The sequence below is a fragment of the Mastigoproctus giganteus genome, chromosome 5, assembly GCF_048544385.1.
Source record: "Mastigoproctus giganteus isolate SK-2022 chromosome 5, ASM4854438v1, whole genome shotgun sequence".
Taxonomy (NCBI): Eukaryota; Metazoa; Arthropoda; class Arachnida; order Uropygi; family Thelyphonidae; genus Mastigoproctus; species Mastigoproctus giganteus.
The window spans coordinates 71,059,563-71,084,446 of NC_143579.1; the positions used below are offsets into that span (position 1 = coordinate 71,059,563).

Genomic DNA, 24,884 nt, shown 5'->3' on the forward strand with positions numbered 1-24,884 from the left:
GGCCTGAAGCTTATACAATTTTTGGGGCCCCTCTTTAAGAAAAAGAATACAAAATTAGGTACGAAAGTGAATATTTATTTAGAATGAGAAAAGAAATCCCAACAAATTACAAATTTAAAAAAGCTGACAAATACCACAAACATCACAAAATCCAGAAAAATAGCATAATATTTTTATTAATTAACTGCCTGACACACCTCTATAATACTTTTTTTCCTACATTTTTTGCCTGCATACTCTTTGATCACCTCTTCATATGACAACGATTTTGTAATATCATTTTCTATAGAGAGAATAGAAAGATAATTCAGCCTTTCCTCTAGCATTGTTGATCGAAATCTGTTTTTTATTACTGATAGTTTAGAAAAGTTTCTTTCAGCTTCACAACTCGCTATTGGTATTGTCATGTAAATTTTAGGGTTGTTGTCAAATTTAGGAAAACCTCTATCAAGTTTCTTTCATATATGAGCTGTAAGATTTCAGAGCATTTCAAGTTTTCTTGTGCAGTAACTAATCTAAAATACTCTTTGAATTGACGACACTCATTAACCACTGTGTCGTTGTAGTGGCGTATTATGAGTTTTACGTTATTTTCATTTATATCAGATTTCATGTCAAATCAGCAAGAAATTTAAATATTTTTCCATGTGTTCATATGATTCACTCCTCTTCATTAATTGGATTATGAAACAATCTATGAGCCTATTCATTACTTCTATTCGAAATTTATCTTTCCTCTTAATGAATTACTGCTTTTGGTATGATATGAAAATTTTTTTGTTACAATTCGCTTCTCGATGTCAGAATAATTTCTATTGATTTCATCACTCATCTTTATCGCTTTTGTTTCATATTCCATTAATTTTTTATCTTTATCAGAATTTTCTCTAGTTCTTTAATAAATAAATTTAAAGATGACAAAAGAAGGTACCCTTCATATACATGCAAATCAAGAGTCTGTAACTCCTCATTTGTTTTATTGAAACATTCCAAAACGTTTTTCCAAATTGCAGTTAAAATTCAAGCTTTATCAACATTTTGAATAAACTTTTTGCACCTCATCTGTGTTCGGGTTTCTTTCCAAGTCTTCAAAAATATATTTTAGAGTCCTTAAAATGTCGTTATACCCAAGCTGCAAGGCTTGAACAAAGCTTTATAATGGGCAGACCATTCATTACACTTAGACTCTTTAAAAAAAAAATCCAAGTTGGCATGTGTGTTTAAAATACTCCAAGAGACAAACCTGAAAATAAAACATATGACTGTTGCAAAATACCGAAGTAGTCAATGACTTCAGGTACTGTGGAGGCAGCTTTTTCTCCAATGAGATTAAGGGAATGTGCACAGCACATATTCTGCACACCTATTAATGTTTTTAAAGAGTGCTTGCACCTTTCATAACAGCTACATTGTCATACAACTGACTACAAATGTTGTTCAACGGCAGGTTACACTTGTCCAGAACTTGTTTCACTCTGTTTAAAGTCACAGATAGATGGTTTTCAGTTGCCGAAAAAGTTAAAAATCACTCTTAGGGTTTTCTGTTATAACAGTAGGGCACAATAATTGCTAACTGATCAGTGTTTGCACATCTGGTGTAGAATCTACAATAATGGAGTAGTATTTGGTATCTAGTTTATTTATTTGATTTACCACTTAATTTTGTAGATGTAAACTGTTTTGGATAAATAAGTCACATTTGTTTTTTCGTTTTAACATTTCTCCATGTGCTTGTGCTCATGGATCAAATTCAGCAATTAGCTCGATGATTCTCATGAAATTTCCATTATTTGAAGAACACCGCTTTTCATCGTGACCTCTGAAGGGCAAACTTCTTTCACTTAAAAATTTAATAACCACAACTATTCTTTTTAGCACTTCAAAATAATACTGAATGTAGTAGTAGTAATAGTAGTGGCATGTAATGCAAAAAAGCAAGTGTATGAGCTTATGCAGCACCAGACAAAAAAAAAAAAAATTACAAAACAATTCCCTCAAAATGTTTGTCCAGTTCCTCCTTAAATTTATTTAAACTATCAACTTCCACGACAGATGGAATTTTGTTCCAGCAATTAACCACCCGCTGGCTAAAGGCATATTTCCGTACATCTATTCTACATGTTCTTTCTTGTCTGTTCTTCAAGAGTTGGTCTAGTGCATTTTTATTTGATTTACATATAATTCAAGTAAACATAGCCTTCTTGTTTGCATTTTTGGCTTCCACTAGGATACTTCCTTCCCATCATATTTGAATTTTGGTATGATCAATAATTCTGAAAAAATATACAAAATTAATCTGAAATTAAGGCATACACAAGAGCAATTCAAATACATTTTAAAATTGCCTGCCACTACATTGTATTGAGCTAGATAATTGTGTAATCAAATTACTCTTATACTACATATATTGACTTATTGATGAATATGTGCAGGAGTTTTGTCACTGGAACACTTGTTTCTTCAGGCCATTTCGCTGAGTCGGTGGCAATACTGCATGCCGTTTCATCTGGAACCACCAGACTTTATCAGAGAAAGATGCATTAGATATGCTAAGATGCAATTCAATACGTTGGGATGCATAAAACATGCAACTCCACACACAGATGTACTCGCAGTTTGTAGTATTGCAATAGGTTTATGCACTACAAAAACAGGAATTCTGATAAATTCTATTTTGTGTGATTCCCATCAAAAAAGAAAAACGGAGGACATGTTCATATCATAATATGACCTCTGGCCCTGCACCTTTGTGTCATACTGCTGGGTGGGTGATGGGCGGCAGGAGTATTCCTGTAAGCCATTCCTATACTGAGACGGCTAGCAATAATAAGTAAACACAGAAGTGACTGCTTACCACATAAATATATCCCATTAAACCCAAACTAAATGTATCCCCAATTTAACTTCCCCTTAGCTGGATCCCAAAAATGCCACTCCAACACCACCCAACTAGAAGGGAAGTGTGACAGAGGAGAAGACAGACTGGAAAGAGACAGCGGTCTTAACCGATTGCGGTTAAAATATCTTACTTTTGAAAATTTTACAAAAACATATGACCATGTGAGCACATTGCTAGGGCCCTTCCCAGGGCTTTGGAAGGGTCCTGTGCAAGTGAAGTGCCCTGAAGCTTAAGCTTCATTAGCTTCACAGTAAATCTTTCTCTGAGATCAGGGAATGGAGATATTAATAAGGTGGGATATCAGGTGCTTCTCCAAAACACTGAGTGTGACAAGACAATTCCTTCAGTAGAGAGGAACTAGATGCAATTTTAATGAGTTCTAAGGGCCAAATTAATACCAGAACCAGATGGGGATTCCTATAAAATTTTATGTGCCATTTCGGGGACCTATTAGCAATCATGTCATTGCACATTTTTAACTCCATTTTCAAGCAGGGGAAAGGCCTGCAAGACTTTGTACACATGCACACTACATTTCTGAGGGTGGGGGTAGCAGGAGATGGGACAGATATAAAATATTGGAGACCTATCACTTTGAAAAATACAGATTACAAGATGCACATAAAGCTTTTAAATAAATGGTTACAGAAGTAATGGTGGAGGTTATTTACAATAAATAGATCTAAACTTCTTCCTAGTACCAGGAAGAAGTTTAGATTTTAATATTAAGTTTTTAAGGGGTCAGCATTAGCAGAGGCATATGATGCAAGAAAGCAAGCTTATGAAGCATCGGCCAAAAAAAAAAAAAAAACTACTCCAATTTCACCCCTCCGTTCGTTCATAATACCTGTCCAGCTGAGCTTTAAATTTATTTAGGCTATCAACTTCCACAACAAGGGATGGAAGTCTGTTCCGCCAACCAACTACCCACTGGCTAAAGGCAAATTTCCACACATCTATCCTACATCTGTCTTTCCTCAATTTGAATTTATGCCCTTTCAGGTGATTATTCTGAGCAAGAGGAAGAATCCCATCAGCATTGAGCATACTCAAACCATTCAAGGCTTTATACACCTCTATCAGATCACCTCGCCGGTGCCTAGTCTCCACACACTGTAATTTGCAAAACTTAAGCCTTTCTTCATAGGAGCAACCCTTTGTTCCATTCACTAATCTTGTTGCCCTTCTCTGTACTCGTTCCAGCAGCTATACATCCTTCTTGAAATGTGGCCTCCAGACCTGTATACAGTACTTAAGCCTGACTATTGCCTTATACAAGGAAATAATCATCTCCTTATCCCTGCTAGAAAAATTCCTGTATATCATTGACAAGACACCATGAGCTACTCTTGCAGCCCGTCTGCACTTCTCAGAAAACTTCATATCTGCCTGCACAATTACCCCCAGGTCCTTTTCATTCTCTACCACTGTTAGTGTAGTACCACAGAGTTGATATGTTGCTCTGGGGTTACTGTTTCCCATATGTAGTACTTTACATTTCTCAATGTTAAACTTCATTTGCCACTTCTCAACCCATCTGCTCAACCTTTCCAGATCCTGTTGCAGCAGCATAGTGTCAGTAGTGTCCTTAACAACCCTGCCAACCTTTGTATCGTCTGCAAACTTGGACATTAAGCTTGATATACCATCATCAATATCATTTATAAATACAGAAAACAACAATGGACACAACACTGAACCCTGAGGGACTCCACTAATAACATTAGTCCACGATGAGCAGTGTCCATTGATTACCACTCTCTGTCTTCTCTCCCTCAACTATCCCTTTATCCATAACAGCAATTTGCCTCCAATGCCACACTGCTCCAATTTTGCAGCAGTAATCCATGTGCAACAGTATTAAAAGCCTTTCTAAGATCCAAATATATAATATAAAAGTTATTCCCTGCATCCAGTTTTTTTGTGACTGCATCATAGTATCCAATCAAATTGGTCAGGCAAGACTTTCCCTTAACAAAACCATGCTGTGTCCGAGCTATAACTGAAGTCTTGTCTAGATGATCCTGCAGTGCTTCTTTAACCAGTGCTTACTTTAATTTTTCTGGAACAGAAGTTAAACTCACAGGTCTATAATTACTTGTGTCAGCCTTTGATCCTCCTTCAAGAATTGGGGTCACATCTCCAGTCCATGGGTACCTCCCCTGAGTCCAAGGAAGCTCTCATAATTATGACTAAGGGTTTGCTTACTTCCTTTGCTGCCTTCTTTAATATAACTGGATAGGTCCCATCCACCCCGGGTGCCTTTTTTATGTTTATCCTCAACAATTTCTCCTCCACTTTCCTCTCAGTTATTACCAAATCATCTAGCTCACTGCCAGAGTTTACTTCACCTCTAGCATTCCCCTTCCTGAATAATTGCTGATGTGTGAATGTAGATGCAAAATACTCGTTTAGTTTGTTAGCCACCGGAGCAGGATCCTCAACTGTTGAACCATCAATATCCAGTGGACCAAACTGATTCATCCCTTTCCTTCTAGAGTTTACATAGGTAAAGAACTCTTTTCTATTTTTCTTTGCATCCTTTGCCCAAGATTTCTCATAATCTGCCTTTGCCTGCCTAATCTCCTTTGTGACTTGGTAACAGACCAGCTTATATCTATCATAGGCTTCCATGTCACCCATTAATTTATATGTATCCCATGCATTTTTCTTCTCTACCATATGTCTCATTAGTTCATCTGACATCCATTTAGGCCTAAACTTTGAACAATATTTCTTAGTTGGTATGTAAAGCCTAGTAGCTTCCAAAAGATGTTCTTTGAATGCTTCCCATTTTGAATTTGCTGTTGGTAACATCACCAGTTGGTCCCACTATATAGAATTTAAATACTGTCTCAGACCATCATAGTCTCCTTTAAGAAAGCAAAAACCCTTCCCTTTACCCCTGATGGTAGTTACCTCTTTGAGTAAATCCCAACTCAGCACACTGTGATCACTGCCATCTAGTGGTTCCTTTATCTGCAGATTCTTAATGCATGAAGAATCACTACTGATAATCAGATCAAGAGTATTACTCCCTCTAGTTGCCTCCCGAACATGGTGATGTAGAAAACAATCATCCAATAAATCCACAAAAGCCTTGCTAGTGTGAATGACTAACCCACAAATTCCAGTCAATATCTGGGAAATTAAAATCCCCCATTATAAGACTCTCTGATTTACTGGCCCACTCTATTTCCCTGTGCAGTTTCTTATTATACTCATAAGAGTCATTAGGCCTACAGCACACTCCGACTATCAATTTTGATCTCCCAATGCTTATATCACACCAAACTGACTCGACACTGCACTGTCCAGCGATGCGACTGGCTTCACTTCCTTGGATTTTATGTGTTTCTTAACTAATAGCATAACCCCTCCTACCAATGCATTGCAAAAGGGATATAAGGTTGCTTTTATATCAGTGGACTTTGAAAGGGATTTTGTCAGTGAATCACAAATATTTAATTTACTGCACAAATTGAGCAGTGGAAGAATTTCTGTATACAGCTCATAGGCATTATACACTAATGCCTTTACTCATTTAAACACATTAATGGTTGGTATTCAGATTCAAAATGATTCTACTGTGAAGTAAGGCAGGGATGTCTGTTAAGCACAGCCTTGTTTGTACTGGCTTTGGGACTTTTTTTTTACTCAGAATCAATAAAACTCAGAATTGATTAATAAAACCCAACAATTGTTGGCCAACAATTACCAAAAAAAAAAAAAAAATTTGACATATAATTCTTTTGACTTATAGCTCCTCACCTTTTTTATTTTCCCAGTGCTTATATCACAACAGGCACACTAAACAACTCAGAGCATTGTTTCTGTCCTGTTCTGTCTTTCCTTTCTGTATATGTTTTGCTCACTGCATTCTAATTCTACAACCATATGTCAAAACGGCACGATATTTCTAATATTCTTATAATGTCTAAATTTGACGACTCAACCATTATGTCAAATTGATAAAATTTATTTACTTGCTGTAAGTGTGTGTGTGATGGCAGGAAATATGTACCATACCTGAAACACACCCTATATAATACGGTAAACCTGAACACTGAAGGTATAGCATTAGTAGAGGCATGATGCAAGAAAGCAAGCTTATACAGCATCAGCCAAAAAAAAAAAAAAAAAAACCCTTCCCATTCCACCCATCCAGTCACTACAAATGTTTGTCTAGTTCAGACTATTTAAGCTATCAAATTCCACAACAACAGATGGACGTCTGTTCCAGCAATCAAGGTGCCTCCGTAGCCAGGTGGGCAGGAGCAGCAGTGCGTAGCACACGTTTCTTGATTAGACCGGGGTTAGAGCCTGTGACCACTAAATACGGAGGATGCGGAAAGGTCAGGGAATGACCACCGCATATCCCCGGAGCAATATGGCCTTAGTTGCTAATGCTCCAAATAACAAACAAACAAACAATCCAGCAATCAACTACCCATGGCTAAAGGCAAACTTCTGCATATCTATTCTACAATTTGAATCTACGCCCCCTCAGGTTCTTAATCTAAGCAAGCAGAAGTATCCCGTCAGCATTGAGCCTGCTCAAACCATTCAAGTCCTTATACACCTCGATCAGATCACTTCGCAGGTGCCTAGTCTCCAGATGCTGCAACTTGCAAAACTTAAGCCTTTCTTCATAAGAGCACCCCTTTGTTCCCTTCACCAGTCTTGTTGCCCTTCCCTGTACTCATTCTAGCAACTCTACATCCTTCCTAAAATGAAGCTTCCAGACCTGTATGTAGTACTCAAGGTGTGGCCTGACCATTGCCTTATACAAGGGAATAATCACCTCCTTATCCCTGCTCACAAAATTCCTGTATATCATTCACAACCCCATAGCTTACTCTGGCAGCCTGTCTGCACTGTTCAGAAAACTTCCTATCTGACTGCACAATTACTCCCAAGTCTCTTTCGTTCTCCACTAGTCTGAGTATCACACTGCCCAGTTGGTACATTTCACTCGGGTTACTGCTACCCATATGCAGTACTTTCCATTTGTCGATGTTAAACTTCAGTTGCCACTTCTCAGCCCATCTATCCAACTTTTCCAAATCCTGTTGCAGCAGCATACAGTAATTATTGTTATTGACATCCCTGCCAACCTTTGTATCATCTGCAAACTTGGATATTAAGCCTGATATACCTTCATCAATATCACTGATAAATATACAAGACAACGAGCCCAACAGCAAACCCTGAGGGACACCACTAATAACATTAGTCCATGTAGAGCAGTATCCATTGATTACCACTCTCTGTCTTCTCCCACACAACCATCCTTTTATCCACTGTAGCAACTTGCCCTTAATGCCATATTGCTCCAATTTCTAAAGTAGTCTTCCATGTGCTACAGTATCAAAAGCTTTCCTGAAATCCAAGTATATGAAATCAGAATTATTTTTTGCATCCAGTTCCTTTGTGACCACATCATAGTATCCAATCGAATTGGTCAGACGAGACTTCCACTTTACAAACCCATGCCGTGTCTGAATTATTACTGCTGTCTTAATGACATGATCCTCCAATGCTTCTTTAACCAGTGACTCCATTGTTTTCCCTGGAACAGAAGTCATATTAACAGGTCTGTAATTACTCGTGTCACCCTTTGATTCTCCTTTGTGAATTGGAGATACATTTGCACATCTCCAGTCCATGGGGACTTCCCCTGAGTCCAAGGGTGCTCTCATAATATTGGCTAAGGGTTTGCTTACTTGCTTTGCCACCTCCTTTAATATAACTGGATAGATCCTTTCTACACCAGCTGCCTTTCTTATGGTTAACTTCAACAATTTCTCCTCCACTTTGCTCTCAGTTATTACAAAATCATTTAACTCCCTGTTAGAGTTTGATAAACATCTGGCCATCTCCTCCTTGAATAACTCCTCATGTGTGAATGTAGATGCAAAATACTCATTTAGTGCAGCAGCTATCTGAGAATGATCACCTACAGTCAAATCACTGATATTAAGTGGAACAATCTGATTCATCCCCTTCCATTTAGAGTTTATATAAGTAAAGAAGTCTTTGCTGTTTTTCTTTGCATCCTTTTCCAAAGATTTTTCATACTCTGCCTTTGCTTGCCTTACCTCCTTTGTGACTTGATTACAGACTAGCTTGTATCTACCATAGGTTCAGTGTCGCCTGACAATTTATGTGCATCCCATGCATTTTTTCTTCTCTACTGTGAGTCTCATTGGAGCATCTGACATCCATTTGGGCCTAAACATAGAGCAGTATTTCTTAGTTAGAACAAAAAGCCTTGTAGCTTCCAAAATTACTTCCTTGAATGCTTCCCATTTAGAATTTTCTGTTGGTAATACCATCAGTTGGTCCCACTGTATAGAACCTAAAATATCTCTGAGATCGCTGTAGTCGTCTTTACGAAAGCAAAAACTTTCTGATATCCCAACAATATCTGCCTTGGATATTTTGACCAGCACTTCAAATTCATTAAATTTATTTACTAAACTCCTAGCATTGGTGTTCATGCAAGTATACATGGACCTGTTCTTACTCTTCTCTAACACAGCTCATTAGCATTAGTAAACGCACACGATGCAAGAAAGCAGGCTTATATAGCATCAGCCAAAAAAAAAAACTCATTTCACCCATCCACTAGCTCCAAATGTTTGTCTAGTTTTGCCTTGAATCTATTTAAACTATCAACTTCCACAATGGTCGATGGAAATTTGTTCCGGCAATCAACCACCCACTGGCTAAAGGCAAACTTCCGCACATCTATCCTACAACTGTCTTTCCTCAATTTGAATTTATGCCCTCTCAGACAATTATTCTGAGCAAGAGGAAGAATCCAATCAGCACTGGGCATGCTTAAACCATTAAAGATTTAGAAAACAGGCCTTGTGCATTGGGTTGCATTATATCATCAAAGTTTCTTGCGACGACCAACTAACTGGTTAAAATAAATTTTATTATAATAAAAATGATATATGCATTAGATAGTGTATCTACACTCTTATGTATATACATATGATATATACATAAGAGTGCGTCCAAGTGCAGGAGAATAAGGTACGATATTTACCAATTATGGCTATGCGCACACCCCTGGTCATTTACGTAGCACTGCTCGCACCTTATTCTCCCACGCTTGAACGCACTCTAGTTCAACTGGTGACAGGCATTTGGAGATTTCTAAAATTAGAGCGGAGCGGAGCTTTCAAATTGCGGCTATCCACCTCATGTTCTAGATAGATGTGAGCTTCAGGCTCACGAATTTGTTACGAAATCTAACTCACCTTGCGTCAATCAATTTATCTCTACCGCACACACCCCCTATTATCCGGGCGTATCAGAACATATTGTTAGGATTTTGCGTCACCATCATATATGATGTGTGCAATTTCTGGGGAGGAAATTAAAATCTATTATTTCTAAGGTGAAAACACCAGTTCCTCCTTTCCTACGGAGTGGTTCCGTTTACCGTATTATGTGTCCGGATTGTGGGGGGTGTTATGTAAGGTGTAAGGTGTAAGGTGTATTTAGTGTCAGACGGCACCAGGGGTTTCCCCCATCTCCGCGTAGTTTTCATTGTGGGTGTACCAGTTCACTGGAAATGCCAGAGATTTAAAAGTGTATGGATATTGTATATGTGTAGTGCCGTGTACCGTTGTTCATCTGGTCGTTTAGCCGCTGGACCCCTGCTGAGGCCCAACGTTGCCCCACCTTTGCCCCGTGGAGGCAGACCAGGAACCCAGTAGACTTAAGTTACTCTGGCAGGTCCTGCCACCTAATTTCCTGAGATTTCAGTGGCTAGGACCTAAAAAAAAAAAAAAATAAATAAATAAATAAATAAATAAATAAAATAAAATAAAATAATAAAAAAAAAAAAAATAAAAAAAAATAAAAAAAAATAAAAAAAAATAAATAAATAAATAAAATAAAATAAAAATAAAAAATAAAATAAATAAAGAAATAAAATAATAATAAAAGGATAAATAAATAAAATGATAAGAAAAAAAAAAAAATGTATTTATATTGCATGCATATATGCATGTATACAAGCACATATATGCACACACAACGTGCATACATGTGCCAACGTTAATCGTGGGGTTGACGTCACTTGAGTTGGGTGCATATATGTGTACATACAAGTACATATATACACACATGCACATATGTACACACAACGTGCATACACATACCAACGTCAATCGTGGGGTTGACGTCGCTTGAGTTGGGCCAGAACGTGGGTGAAGATATTTTGGATGTATTTAAATTTAGGTGTGTGGGACTTCGCTAGCGTGAAGATAGAGAGGGGGGAAGGCTGAAGACTGGGGGGAGAAAGACAGAAATATGGAGCCAATAGGGAAGACAGCCCCAAGTTTAGTGTGGCATGCCCATGCCCCACCAGAGTGGAAATGAGGGGGGGGCGACGAGAGAATCGTCTCCCCAGGGGAGTAGGGTTTAAAGGTGAAGGGGGCTAGGGTGCCCTCTTCAGGCTGCCGTGAGGCTTTGGGAGCTAAGCTGCAGTTTGTTGTTTGTTGTCTCTATTCTTGTCCACTTGATTCAGATTGGGACACTCATGAGGCAATCCCTGTCCCCCTTTTTTTTTTTTTTTTTTTTTTCTCCTCCGTTGATTCTCTTTTCTTCTTCTTTTTTTCCTTCTTTTCTTTATTCCTTTCTTTTCCATTCATTTTCTTTTCTTCCACAGTTTTCTTTTCCAGGAATTGTCTCTGTCTTATGCGATTTATGTTACTGTACTATCAGTCTCGATGTATGGCAATTAACACCCTTCTCCTTGTGAAGAGGTCCTGTGCATACTGGGAGAACGCTCGGTACTCCTCTTCCGTGTCAATGAAGTGATGTTCAAGTCCTTTGGGGAGGTAATGGATTTTCGTGATGAGGGTGCATCTGAGGTCTTCGTATTGTGGGCAGTCGTAAAGCAGGTGGTCCCAGCTTTCGACCTCCCCGCACGTGCAATTTGGGTCATCGACGAGGCAGAAGCTGAACAGTTTCTGGTTGAAGGGTCCATGTCCTGTGAGTAACGAGGTCAGGTGCAAGCCCGGGAAGAACCAACCCGGTTGCCTTGGGTATATTTTGTTCAGTTCTGGAAAGAATTTACGAGTGATCTCGCCCTTTGTCGTCTCTGTCCATCTTTGCTGCCACTCCTGAAGGAGGTAGGTCTGTAGTCGGGCTCTTTCCGTTTTTTGACTGCTTGCTGGGTTGATTGTGAAGTCCTGATGATTTGCGGCCACTCCCTTTGAGTGCAAGTAGAGCAGTCCTGCTTTCACAGCTTCTAAATCCAGGGGTAGCGCGCCAGCAAGCACCTGCAGTGCAGGTGTGCTTACCGTGCGGCAAGCTCGTGTGGTTGTCAATAGGATGGTCCTATGTGTCATATCCAGGATTTTCTTGTTGGTTACCAGTGATGTTTTGGTGTACCATACTGCAGCTGCGTAGATTATTGCTGGGATGAAGGTTGACTTATAATATAGCAATAGGGTTCGTTTTTTCAGTCCCCAATCCTTCCTCGTAATCCTAGCCACTAGGGCTGAGTATCTTCTTATTTTCATTCTTATGTGTTTCAGGTGAGGTATGAAGGATAGGTTATTATCTAAGATAACTCCTAAGTACTTCATTTGCTTGGTGAGTTTGATGGTCAGGCCATTTATTTTTATTTGGGGCGGACGCTGTACCTGAAGAGTTCCTTTCAGCAAGATGGATATGGTTTTCGTCGGTGCAATTTTTAGCTGGTTTTTTGTGGCCCAGTATTGTAATTTCTGCATTGCCTGATTGCCGATGTTTTCCAGTTGGACTCTGGAATCTGCCTCAATAGTAACAATGAGATCGTCCGCAAAGGCCTGGGCCTCAGCCAGCCCCAAGTCCTGGCACAGGAAATCGTCCAAGACCATGTTCCAAATGAGAGGACCCAAGACAGACCCCTGCGGACATCCCCTATGTATGTTTCTTGTGATTTTTTGATAATTTGTATTTATTTCCACTCTTCTGCCTGAAAGGTAGTCTTCCATTGCTTTGTATAAGTTGATTGGTACTGCAGCTTCTCTCAGTCTGTTCAGGACGCTCGGCCACCAAAGTGAGTCGAACGCCCCGGCAAAATCGACTGAAATGACCAATAGATATTTTTTCCTGCACTCTTGTGCTTTCCTAAGCAGATCTCCAAGGGCATCCACCGTAGAGGATCCTGGCTTAAAGCCAAACTGATTTTTAGCTGCCAGGCCTGCCCTTTCGTAGTGGTTCTGTATCCGCATGTGGAGTAGCCTCTCGTACAATTTACTGACTACTGAGAGCAGAGCGATGGGTCTGTATGATGATGGATATTCTGGGTTCTTAGTAGGATTTTTCAGAATTAGCTTGGTGTTTGCAGTTTTCCATGCTGCAGGGAATTTCCCTCTTTCCAAACATCTGTTGTAGAGGGTGAGTAGGATTTGCGGAGCAATTTCTACTATTTTTTTCAGTATCTCCGGTTCGATCATATCAAGTCCCGGGCATTTGCGGTTTTTGATCCTGGTAGCAGCCGCGCCGAGTTCCTCATGGGTGAAGGGGGGCTCGAGCGCAGGGGTGATATATTTTTCATTTTCTTCGCAAATCTTATGTTGTTCTTGCAGAGTTAGGGTGGCGGGTTCCTTGAAAATTGTGTCGAGTATATTACCCATTGATTGCTCCCAAGTGGTTGTATAGTCTCCTTGCGAGGTCCTGGTGGTGCTGATCACCTCCCCCCTGGGCAGTTTGTTTGTAGTCACCTTGTAAACTACACCCCAGGGGTCAGTTCTTCCTGTCGTGGATACTAGACGCTCCCAGGAACGCTTCTTGCTTTTCTGTATCGCGTCCGTATACTGATTTCTGACTTCTCGATAGCGCTGTCTTAAAGCCTCCACTTCATGTGCAGGCCAAGTCCTACGGGCTCTCTGGAAATCTTTCCTAGCTTTTTGCATCTGGCGTCGAAGCACGGCTATTTCTGGGGTCCACCAAGGGGTGTTATGTAGGTGAGTCTGGTAGAAGATTAAAAGATCAGGTTTCTGAGCATGAGATGGCTCTGCAAACCGCTAATTTTGAATGCTCCACAGTCGCCAAACATTATTGGGTTGAGCAGCACAATCTTGATCCCCCAACGGGATATTGAAATCGTCGACTGTTCACGTGATTACGGCCAGCGCTCATGGCTTGAAGCACTACATATAGCCACCAATAATAGTACTGTGAATTGGACAAGGGGAGTACACTTACACCCTATTACAGAATGTACTGTATTGCAGTGCGATGAGCACTGACAATCATCACGTGTACGTAATTCTGCTTTAACGAGACCAGACTCGTGATACATGATCATGCCCAGCTGACTTGTGCTATTGTAACCATTAATACATACTGAAGTACACCATTCACACACTAGCTGATGAAGAGGCACACCGCTTCGAAAGCTACTATCTATGTATTTTAACGCTTTTATTATATATATTTTAACCCTCTTATCTTGTTGTATTTTAACGCTTTTATCTTATTTTATTTCTGTTTTATCTTATGTATATATCATTTTTATTTTAATAAAATTTATTTTAACCAGTTAGTTGGTCATCACAAGAAACTTTGATGATATTAAAGATTTATACACCTCAATCAAATCGCCTCGCAGGTGCCTAGTCTCCAGACACTGCAATTTTCAAAATTTAAGCCTTTCTTCATAAGAGGAACCCTTTGTTCCATTCACTAATCTTGGTGCCCTTCTCTGTACTCATTCCAGCAGCTCTACATCCTTCTTAAAATGAGGCCTCCAGACCTGTATACAGTACTCAAGGTGTGGCCTGACCATTGCCTTATACAAGGGGATAATCATCACCTTATCCCTGCTAGAAATATTCCTGTATATCATTCACAAGACACAAGTGCTACTCTTGCAGACTGTCACACTGCTCAGAAAACTTCATATCTGCCTGCACAATTACCCCCAGGTCCTTTTCATTCTCTACCACTGCCAGTGTAGTACCACACAGTTCATATGTTACTCTGGACTTACTGCTTACCATATGCAGTACTTTTCTCAATGTTAAACTTCAGTTTCCACCTCTCAGCCCATCTGCTCAACTTTTCTAGATCCTGTTGCAGCAGCATACTGTCATTAGTGTCATTAACAACCCTGCCGACCTTCGTATTGTCTGCAAACTTGGACATTAAGTCTGATATACCAGAATCAATATCATTAATAAATACAGAAAACAACAATAGACACAACATTGAACCCTGGGGGACTCCACTAATAACATTAGTCCACAACACGCTATTACATTGATTACCGCTCTCTGTCTTCTCCCACTCAACCATGCCTTTATCCATAGCAGCAATTTGCCTCCAATGCCACACAGCTCCAATTTGTGGAGCAGTCTTCCATGTGCAACAGTATCAAAAGTCTTTCTAAGATCCAAATATATGACATCAAAATTATTCTTTGCATTCAATTCCTTTGTGACCACATCATAGTATCCAATCAAATTAGCATTAACATTTAGCATTAGTTAAGGCATATGATGCAAGAAAGCAAGCTTATACAGCATCAACCAAAAAAAAAAAAAAAAAAACCCTTCCCATTTCACCCATCCAGTCACTCCACATATTTGTCTAGTTCAGCCTTAAATTTATTTAAACTATCAACTTCCACAACAACAGATGGAAGTCTGTTCCAGCAATCAACTAGCCACTGGCTAAAGGCAAACTGAACATGACTACCATGTAAGTTATTTTAGAATCATACAGTGTCTAACACAGTTAACTCTGTGCTTTGACTAATGTTGCTGTTGTGCATAACAAACTCATGTCTATTGGGAACAGATAGCGAATCAGTAAACATTATTTTATTATGACTGTTGATTTCAATAATTTTAACCTGAAATTATCCATATCATTCATCGCTTGCTTATAAAATCAAGCATTAACTGGTTGGGACCATAAGTTCTAATCTCAACAAGAATTATTTTCAAGACAAAATTCTTTATTTGTAAATTCTTTAATTTATTTGTATTCTTTATTTTTAAACAAAATTCTTTATTTGTAAGAGTTATTACTATAACACTTCTAAATAAAGTGGCAATTTTGGAAAAAAATCAACTATTTGGTATCCCATTTCATCTTTCTCATGACAATACAATACCTCCCTCAAATATGAGATTATTCTGATAAAAACAGGATGTGTAGTCACTCTACTCTAGTGCCACGTTTGGGTTAAGAAGACACACTGGCCAAAAAAATATGAACCTTTATATTAAAACATCACAGACAGAAGAAATGTAAATAAATGTGAATAGATGCAAAGAATACTGCGATGTGGGGTGATGACATGTTGCTTGTTGTTTGTTATTTGGTTTTTAGGAGCATTAGCAACTAAGGCCATATTGCTCTGGGAAATGCGGTGGTCATTCCCTGACCTTTCCGCATCCTCCGTATTTGGTGGTGACGGGCTCGAACCCTGGTCTAATCAAGAAGCGTGTGCTACACACTGCTGCTCCTTCCCACCTGGCTACGGAGGCGCCATGACATGTTGCCCCATTGAGTATAAAGACTGCACAAGCTGTTCAACTGCAGTAAGCTGAAGCCAGAATGGGGAAAACATGATCTATCAGACTTTGAAAAAAAGGTCTTATTGTGGGTGCACATTTAACTGGAGCCACAATTCAAGAAACGAAAAACATAACTGGTTTCTCAAAAGCATTTATCTCAAAAGTTTTAATGACTGGAAAGCAAGCAGTTCTTCCATATCTCAAAGGCATAAATGTGGCATTAAAACAATACTTCTAGAGTAGGACATCAAACGTGCAGCAAATAACATCTGAATTCAACCAAGCCCAGACAGAACTACCCTACTTCAACCCCATGCACAGGGAATTGAAGAAATTGGGTACTGGCAGTTGACTGCCTATTGGAGAGCCACTTGTTTCAGAGAAAAACAGAAAAATCCATGACAGGAACACCATGATTATAAAGTGGAGCAATGGACAATCACAATACATTTTGTTTTGCACTGATAATAGGCAGAGAGTGTGGCAAGAGTCTCACAAAATGATGGACCCTGCTTGCCTTGTTAAGACAACCCAAACATCTGGAGGTGGTATCATGGTGTGGGCAATTCTGGATCTGTTGTCACGGGCTGGGTCTTTGATACTAATGGAAGGACAAATGTCATCCCCTAAATATCTGCATTTTGTATCAGATCTACTTTTATTCCGAAAGTGATGGCCCCTTTATGGATGTCAATGCAATAGCGCATCAGCATCACAGCAAAATCGTGCAAGAACAGTTTGGAGAACATGACACAGAGAACATGATACAAAGATTTCTATCATCTTCTCTAGTCCTCACATTCACCTAATCTCAATCCTATTAAGAATATATGGAATACACTGGGGGGGGGAGAGAAAGAGAGAGAGTGCGTGCTATTCGGCAACGAAGTCCTCTTCTTTCAACTTTGTTGCAGCTACACAATATTTTGCTGGAAAATGGTTACAATTAGACCAAAATGCACTAAAGTGAATTATAGAATCCATGCCATGCTATACTTGCTGTTATTCGAAACAAAGGCAGCCTGATTCAATACAGAATAAAGGTTCGTATTTTTTTGCCTGTGTGTATGCTATGAGGTTGGTCTTCCACAGACTGATTATAAGGAAATATATAAGAATAAAGATTGTATCAAAAGGCAAAACAAGAAGAGATAAGGAGAAAATTTTGTTTGGTGAGTGTGGAGATGAACTGTGAATGGATATTGAGTAGTTTGTGCATGTATTCAGATTGGCTTAGCACCCTATCCCTCCTATCTAAAATATTAGAACCGTTCAATGTAAGTTATCACTATAAGTTATTGCATCTCTAAGAAGGAGTCGGGCAACTGAGATCACCAAGACCATGACCTTAATTTGGGGCCCTACATAGCAATACTTAATTATAAAACAAACCAGTACTTTCAAAGCAAAAAACTGTTAAGAAACAACTATGTGGTCCTCTATTCCTATAGGTACTGATATGGCAAGCCTTGGAATTCCTGAAACTACTGGCCTCAACTACCATGGAGACAGTTTTAATTATTTCAATAATTAACAGCTCTGCTCAATAGCAAAGGAAAATTTCTTACAATCCACTCTAAATTCCTTCCCCTTAATTGTAAAATCAACCAATTCTGTGAAAATTTCACCTTCGTACATTTTACTATCTCCTCTGAAAACCTTATAAACCTCAATCAGGTCTGTTCTGAAGTTACCAAGCCCTGTAGCCTATATATCTGAAGGCTTTCATTATATGAGTGTCCTTTGCCCATCTCACCAGTCATGTTAACCATCTTTGGACCTTTTCAAGACATTCAATATTTTTTTTGTAGGTGTGGCCTCCATATGGCATCGTAAGTGCATTTCACAATTAATTGCTTTGTACATTAAAATTACAGCCTTCCTGTCCCCATGAGCAAGTGTTTGGTAAATCATTGGCAGGACACCATAAGCCCCCTCCTTGCTGCCCGTCTGGACTGCACAGAGAATTTCATGTCTGACTAGAGGGTAAACCACTCCCCCTAACAAAATCCCTTTCTTCCTTTATTATTTTTAATTCAACCACTTATTAATTCACTTTTGGATTGTTATTTCCAAAATGTAAGTCTTGCATTTTACAGAATTGAAACAGAATTTTAACTTCAAATGTTTAATACACTGCATACACTGCTAATAAGATTAAAATGAAATAAATATCTTAGAATACCAAAGATTAAGATGAAATAAATATCTTAGAATACCAAAGATTAAGATGAAATAAATATCTTAGAATACTAAAGATTACGGTTAAATAAATATCTTAGAAAGGTCCAGTCATTAGTGCATGGCCACATGTGCATTTGAGTATGTATGTGATCATAAAAATTGCACAGCTCATTGGAAACTGTGGTGCCCTTAAATTCTAGCTGCCCTTAATTCAACATGTATACAGTCCCAATGAATATGTAAACTCATTTAGCCTCAGTCACCTCAAGAATAAACAGAAATTTATTTATTTATTTGTTTGTTTCTTTCTTATATAGAGCCTTTGAGGCACAAGGACAAGTAAAGGCTACAATGCACCATGAAAAGATATTAAAATAAAGACATGGGGTGAGCAGCCTAATGTAGGCTCTGCAAAGTGGCAAGATTCAATTCTATTTCAAATCAAAATAATTATTCAATTTAATTTCTAGAAGATTAATCTTATTGAATGTGACACTTTTGGTCTAAAACACGTATGGCCCCTGACACAGGTCGTTGTTGCAGTTTGAGTATTTTTGGCACATCAACTACTTTTGTTCCGGCATACAAGTTCACACGATTTATCATGTATTACATCTGAACTAGTAAGTATTCATAAGCAAATTTTCAAGCTGTGCAGATGAAACACCTGGAATGACTCATGGGGGAATCATACTTCCTGTGTCTGAATTGGCTAAATATGACCTCCATTGAGGAGGCTTTTAAGAATTTCTCTGGTCATTAATGGGATTTGCATCAAGACCTCTCCAAATAAATAACAGTTAGCAAACCCACTGTACTGTCCACCTCTTGAACCGAGAGTTTGAACCCAGACTCTTGAATCATAAGCATTCCATGTTAAGGTCCTTGAGTTTAGTGTCACTTCTCCAGATCATAAAAATGAGGAAAAAAATTTCCATTTCATTTTCAGGCAAATATGATAATAATACTACATTTGTTTATATATATATATATATATATACAGGGTGTCTCAAAAATACACGGCATGATTTCAGGAATGAGTTCCTCATATGTAGACAATAAAAATATTTTATATCAACATAGTTCCGGAAATGCTTGGTTCCTGAGTTATTAACCGGAATGTCTTATCTCCCGCAGATGATTTCCTTCATCACAAGGTCAGTACCGACTGACAGAATCTGGTAGTTTTCCATTCCGACCATGTACTCAAATCAGGAGCAAGTGGATATGCACTTTATGTACGGTTTGGCGGATGGCAATACTCTGGAGGCTCGTCGTTTGTACCACGAAAGGTTCCCAGAACGAAGATGTCCAGACAAGAAAACGTTTGAAGGTATCCATCACTGCCTTTTTGAACATGGGATCTTTACACCTTATGCTGCCAACAGAGGATGACCAAGATCTACGACTCCTGAAGTAGAGGGGGAGATTTTGAATGGTGTGCATGCCACTCCTGGAATCAGCAGACGCAGAATCAGCACACACCTGGAATCAGAACACGTATGTTTGTTTTCCTGTCTGGACATCTTCGTTCTGGGAACCTTTCATGGTACAAATGACAAGCCTCCAGAGCATTGCCATCTGCCAAACCGTACATAAAGTGCATATCCACTTGCTCCTGATTTGAGTACATGGTCGAAATGGAAAACCACCAGATTCTGTCAGTCGGTACTGACCTTGTGATAAAGGAAATCACCTGCGGGAGATCACCTCCGGTTAATAACTCAGGAACCAAGCAGTTCCGGAACTATGTTGATATAAAATATTTTTATTGTCTACATATGAGGAACTCAGTCCTGAAATTATGCCGTGTATTTTTGAGACACCCTGTGTGTGTGTGTGTGTGTGTGTGTGTGTGTGTGTGTGTGTGTGTGTGTGTGTGTGTGTGTGTGTGTGTGTGTGTGTGTGTGTGTGTAACCTTTTTTTTTTATTTTTTAAACTTAATACCAACTGGATAAATTGGAGAAATTGCATACAACTGGAGCAATTTAATAAGAATTTGGAATATAAGTATTAGGGGTGAAAACTATACCAATGAGGCCAAAGGGCCAAGTATTTAGGTAACCTAAGTTGGATTTCTTTGTTGTACCCTATAAATAAACACATAGATTATAATAAAATAGCAAAATTAAAATGATGATGTAGCTAATTATTGATATTTAAATTGATATATAAATATATATATATATATGTGTGTGTATTTTTTTTATATATATGTAACTTACAAAACTGTTTACTATTTCTGACATGTACCATAATGTTTTAAACTAATGTTATTTTGATAGAGGTCTTAACCAAGAAATTAGAAATCTATAGAAAAAAACAGTTATAATGAAACAACCCTTATACAATTTTTATCTAAATAAACAACATTTAATATACTGATTGTTTAGGTACAAAGTAAAAAAATGTGCATTTTAAACAATTAAATTTCAGGATTGCTCTCATTACAACCCCTCCCCCCCCCTAATTTCACCCCAAATCATCTTCAGATTAGAGATTCTGAAAAGGTGACAACCAAGGGCAGACTAGTCTGGATGGCTAAGTGTTTATAGAGTTGGTACTGCTGTTTAAAAAAAAAAAAAAAGGGAGGGACAGAGAGAGACCAAAATTGTTGGGAGCCACCAAAGCCAACTACAGCCAGTCATCCTCTATCTGAAAGAAACAGCATTTTGCATTCATATTGATAACAAGAGGGATTTTTTAAAGAATGTTAATGAAATAAATGCAAAATTTACTACCTTATGAATAATTCCAGAAACACTAGCCCATGTAGCTTCCACTATATGATCATCTCCATCTACCATTCCTTGATATCCTTCTTTGATAAAAAATACTTTACAACCAAGATATAAGCCAATTCTCACAACAGCTCGAACTGCAGAATTCATACCTGTAGGGAATAACATTAAAAAAATAATAAAACTTGGCTTAAAACTTCATTCAGACTTGTTATTATTGATACGGAAAATTTTCAGGTCTTTAATTTTCTCCTTTTTCCTTATAAAAGTGCTGGACATAAAAAGACAATCACAATTATATATAAAAGCATCTCCCACTTAGTGCTCTTAATTGGAGCCCTAAAAATAGAGCACTAAGTGAATTTGATTAAGCAGGAGAGATTTATATATAGTATATAATGTAAATAATTTTAACTGATTGGTGTGACCAGTGTTTCTGGCTCATTTTAAAGCACCATTTCTCTATAGATAACAATATAAATGTAGCAGAAACATTTAAAACTTTAAATATATATATACAGTAGACTCCCTCTTATCCAGTCTCACTTTATCCGACCATATTTTCGTTGAGATTTTTCTGCAAATCAGATTTCCGATGTCATGGCCCAGCAGGAAAACAAAATTAAAAGAATCTGGGAACAAGTACAGTGCACTGTAATGATCCTATAACTTTTTTCACTTCAGTTAGTCTTTGCTATTTGTGCCATCTGGATCGCAGTCACTCCATGTGTACATATTTTCGTCATTAATTTTTGTTTTTTAAATTACGTTAACTTGAAATGATAAGCTCGAACAAGCATAAACAGAATGTGTTGACTATTGAAACAAAACTAAAAGCATTGGAACATATTGATAATGGAGAACCTGTAAAACGGATATGTAACGAACTGGGTGTCGGAAAAAGTACGGTGAATGATTGGCAGAAAAACCGGAAATCCCTTCAAGACTTCAGTACGCAAAGAGAATCAGAAAAAGTGCTCTCAGACAGGTGCACTATGAAGAAGCCAAAAAATGAAGTCGTTGATGATGCATTATAGATATGGTTCATGCAAGAACGACAAAGAGGAACACCTCTTAGTGGGACGGTTTTGAAGGAAAAGGCAGTACACTTGCACAAGAAAGTCAACAGCAGAGAAGAATTCTTAGCCAATGGGGGATGGCTTTCATGATGGAAAAAGTGCCTTGGAATTCATTATCTAGGTGTTTACGGCGAGAAATTGTTAGCAGATCAAAATGCTGCAAGTGAATTTTCCCAAAAAATTTTAGACATTATACAAAAGGAAAATCTTACTCCTGAACAAGTCTGTAATTTTGATGAAACACGAATAAATTTTAAGCTTCTTCTAACGAAAACACTAACAGCACCACAAGAAACATTTGCTACTGGTTTCAAAATGAATAAATAGAGAATCACTGTGGCTCTTTGTACAAATGCTGCTGGGAGTCACAAACTGCACCTTTTCATTGTAGGAACCAAGCCAAACCAAGAGCATTTAAAAATGTAAATTTCAATACTCTACCAGTTTGCTGCAAAGCCCAGAGGTTAGCTTGGATGGATTCTTTTCTATTTTAAGAATGGTTTTCAACTGAATTCGTTCTAAAAGTTAAGGCACATTTGACACATTTGAAATTACCACTCAAGGCTGTTCTTGTCCTTGACAATACTCCAACACATCCCATCAACCTATCTTCTGATGACATCAAGGCATTACATCTTTGGTGCAACCTATGGATTAAGGTGTGATAGTTGGTCTGAAAAGGTGTTACAGAAGAAAACTTCTTTCAGAAATTCTTGAGAAGACCACTAATGAAGAAACGGAACTCACTGAGGCCCTTAAGAAAATTAACATCAAGGATGTGATTTACATGTTGGCATCTGCTTTTGAGGAAATGCTGTCATCAACGTTTGTAAGGTCATGGAGAAACTATGGCTCGATGTCGAAAAATTAACTGCAAACTGCGATCTGGACAAAGAGCCACGCACCGAGGATCTGACAGACCATGACAACATTGCTCTGCTTAATGATTTGAAACAATTATCAGAGTTCAAAGACCTGGAAGAAAGAGACATCGATAAATGGCTTGTAGGCAATAACATTCTAGAGAATGAAATGTTAACAGATGATGAAATTATCAGAGTAGTTAGTCAAGGAGAAATGCGGAAGATGAAGAACCAGAGGACCCAGAAGCCAGGAGCAGAGATAAAAATAACAAAAGAATAAATCATTCGGAAGGAAAGAAAGTGCTTGAAACCGTGATAAGATATACTGATATTTATCTGCCATTGATATAATTCTTATGAAAAAGTGGAGTGATTTTGCTTCAAAAAAACAAATTTAAATCAAAAAGACAAATGAATATTACAGATTTTTTATCTAAGTAAATGTTTAATAAACACTTATATAGAATATACTGTATACTTTTTTATTTAATTTACAACTTATAAATGGTGTTTTGCATGTGTTTTCAGATTAAACAGCCATTCGTTTATCCGGCCTGAGGTCCAGTCCCATAGGGGCTGGTTAATCGGAAGTCTACCGTATTATACAAAAACAGAACATGAAAACAGTATATTTTCAAGAAAATGCAAGAAAACTTAAATACTTTAAAATTGCAGAACCTTATAAGCATACTGTAATTACATTATTCATAATAAAAGCTTGTGATACTGTTAATTTACAGACAACTCACGAGAAGACAATCAGAATTAAACATATACAAGCATCCTCTGCTTAATGCTCTTAATTGGTACTCTAAAAAAACAGCACTACATGAATTTGCTTTAAGCACAGAGAACTTCATGTCAGACTGTACAATTACCCCCAAATCTCTTTCACTCTCTACTACCTTGAGAGTGGGTACCCCCAATTGGTATGTTATTCTTGGATTTCTGCTCCCATATTCAGTGCATTTACAAATGTTATTTACCTCATAATCCCCATTACTTTGCTTTCCAGGCTGCTGCATACTTCAATAAAAACAATGTAAGATTTACCTGTACCTGTGCCAGCAGCTGCAATTAATCTATTAGTCTATGTATCCCCACCAAACTAGCAGTTTCTTATCCATTGTCCTGCCTTGATATAGCAAATAGTCATGCAGCTCTTCTATTTAATTACATCCCATTCCTGTAAAAGCACACACACTCACACTCTCTCTCTCTCTCTCTCTCTCTCTCTCTCTCTCTCTCTCTCTCTCTCTCTCTCTCCCTTCCTTCCTTCCCCACCCTGCACAACCTCTCAGGGCTGAACTGATTGATAAGACTCTCATCATGTATTCACTCCTATCATGATTGCAGACACTTTCAAATTTAACCTCATTTGCAACTTTTTCTTAAAGCTGCCTTGTACTTATTAAATAAATCCTCGGATTTCCTACTCTTACTATCATTAATACCAACATGTTCAACAATACCACTTTTGTGCCCTTAAAAGATATCTGCTCTGCAGTATCATCAACTTTAAACCCTGTCAGACATACCCTGGTCCTAATCTACCTGTTCTTTTTTTTGCATAA

The 24,884-nt window shown here is 38.2% G+C and overlaps 1 protein-coding gene across 3 annotated transcripts in view; it reads right to left on the reverse strand.

Moving 5' to 3' along the window:
* The window catches only part of LOC150085475 (ATP-dependent 6-phosphofructokinase-like), a 499,449-nt gene that overhangs the window by 392,468 nt on the left and 82,097 nt on the right, over window positions 1-24,884 (reverse strand). For 2 of the 3 annotated variants that reach the window (XM_090374056.1, XM_090374057.1), the window contains one exon: window positions 21,369-21,520. In XM_090374056.1, the coding sequence (XP_090230182.1) occupies window positions 21,369-21,520 (152 nt within the window). Of the gene's footprint in view, window positions 1-21,368; window positions 21,521-24,884 lie in introns of those variants that run through there. The other variant, XM_090374058.1, reaches the window with a different exon arrangement.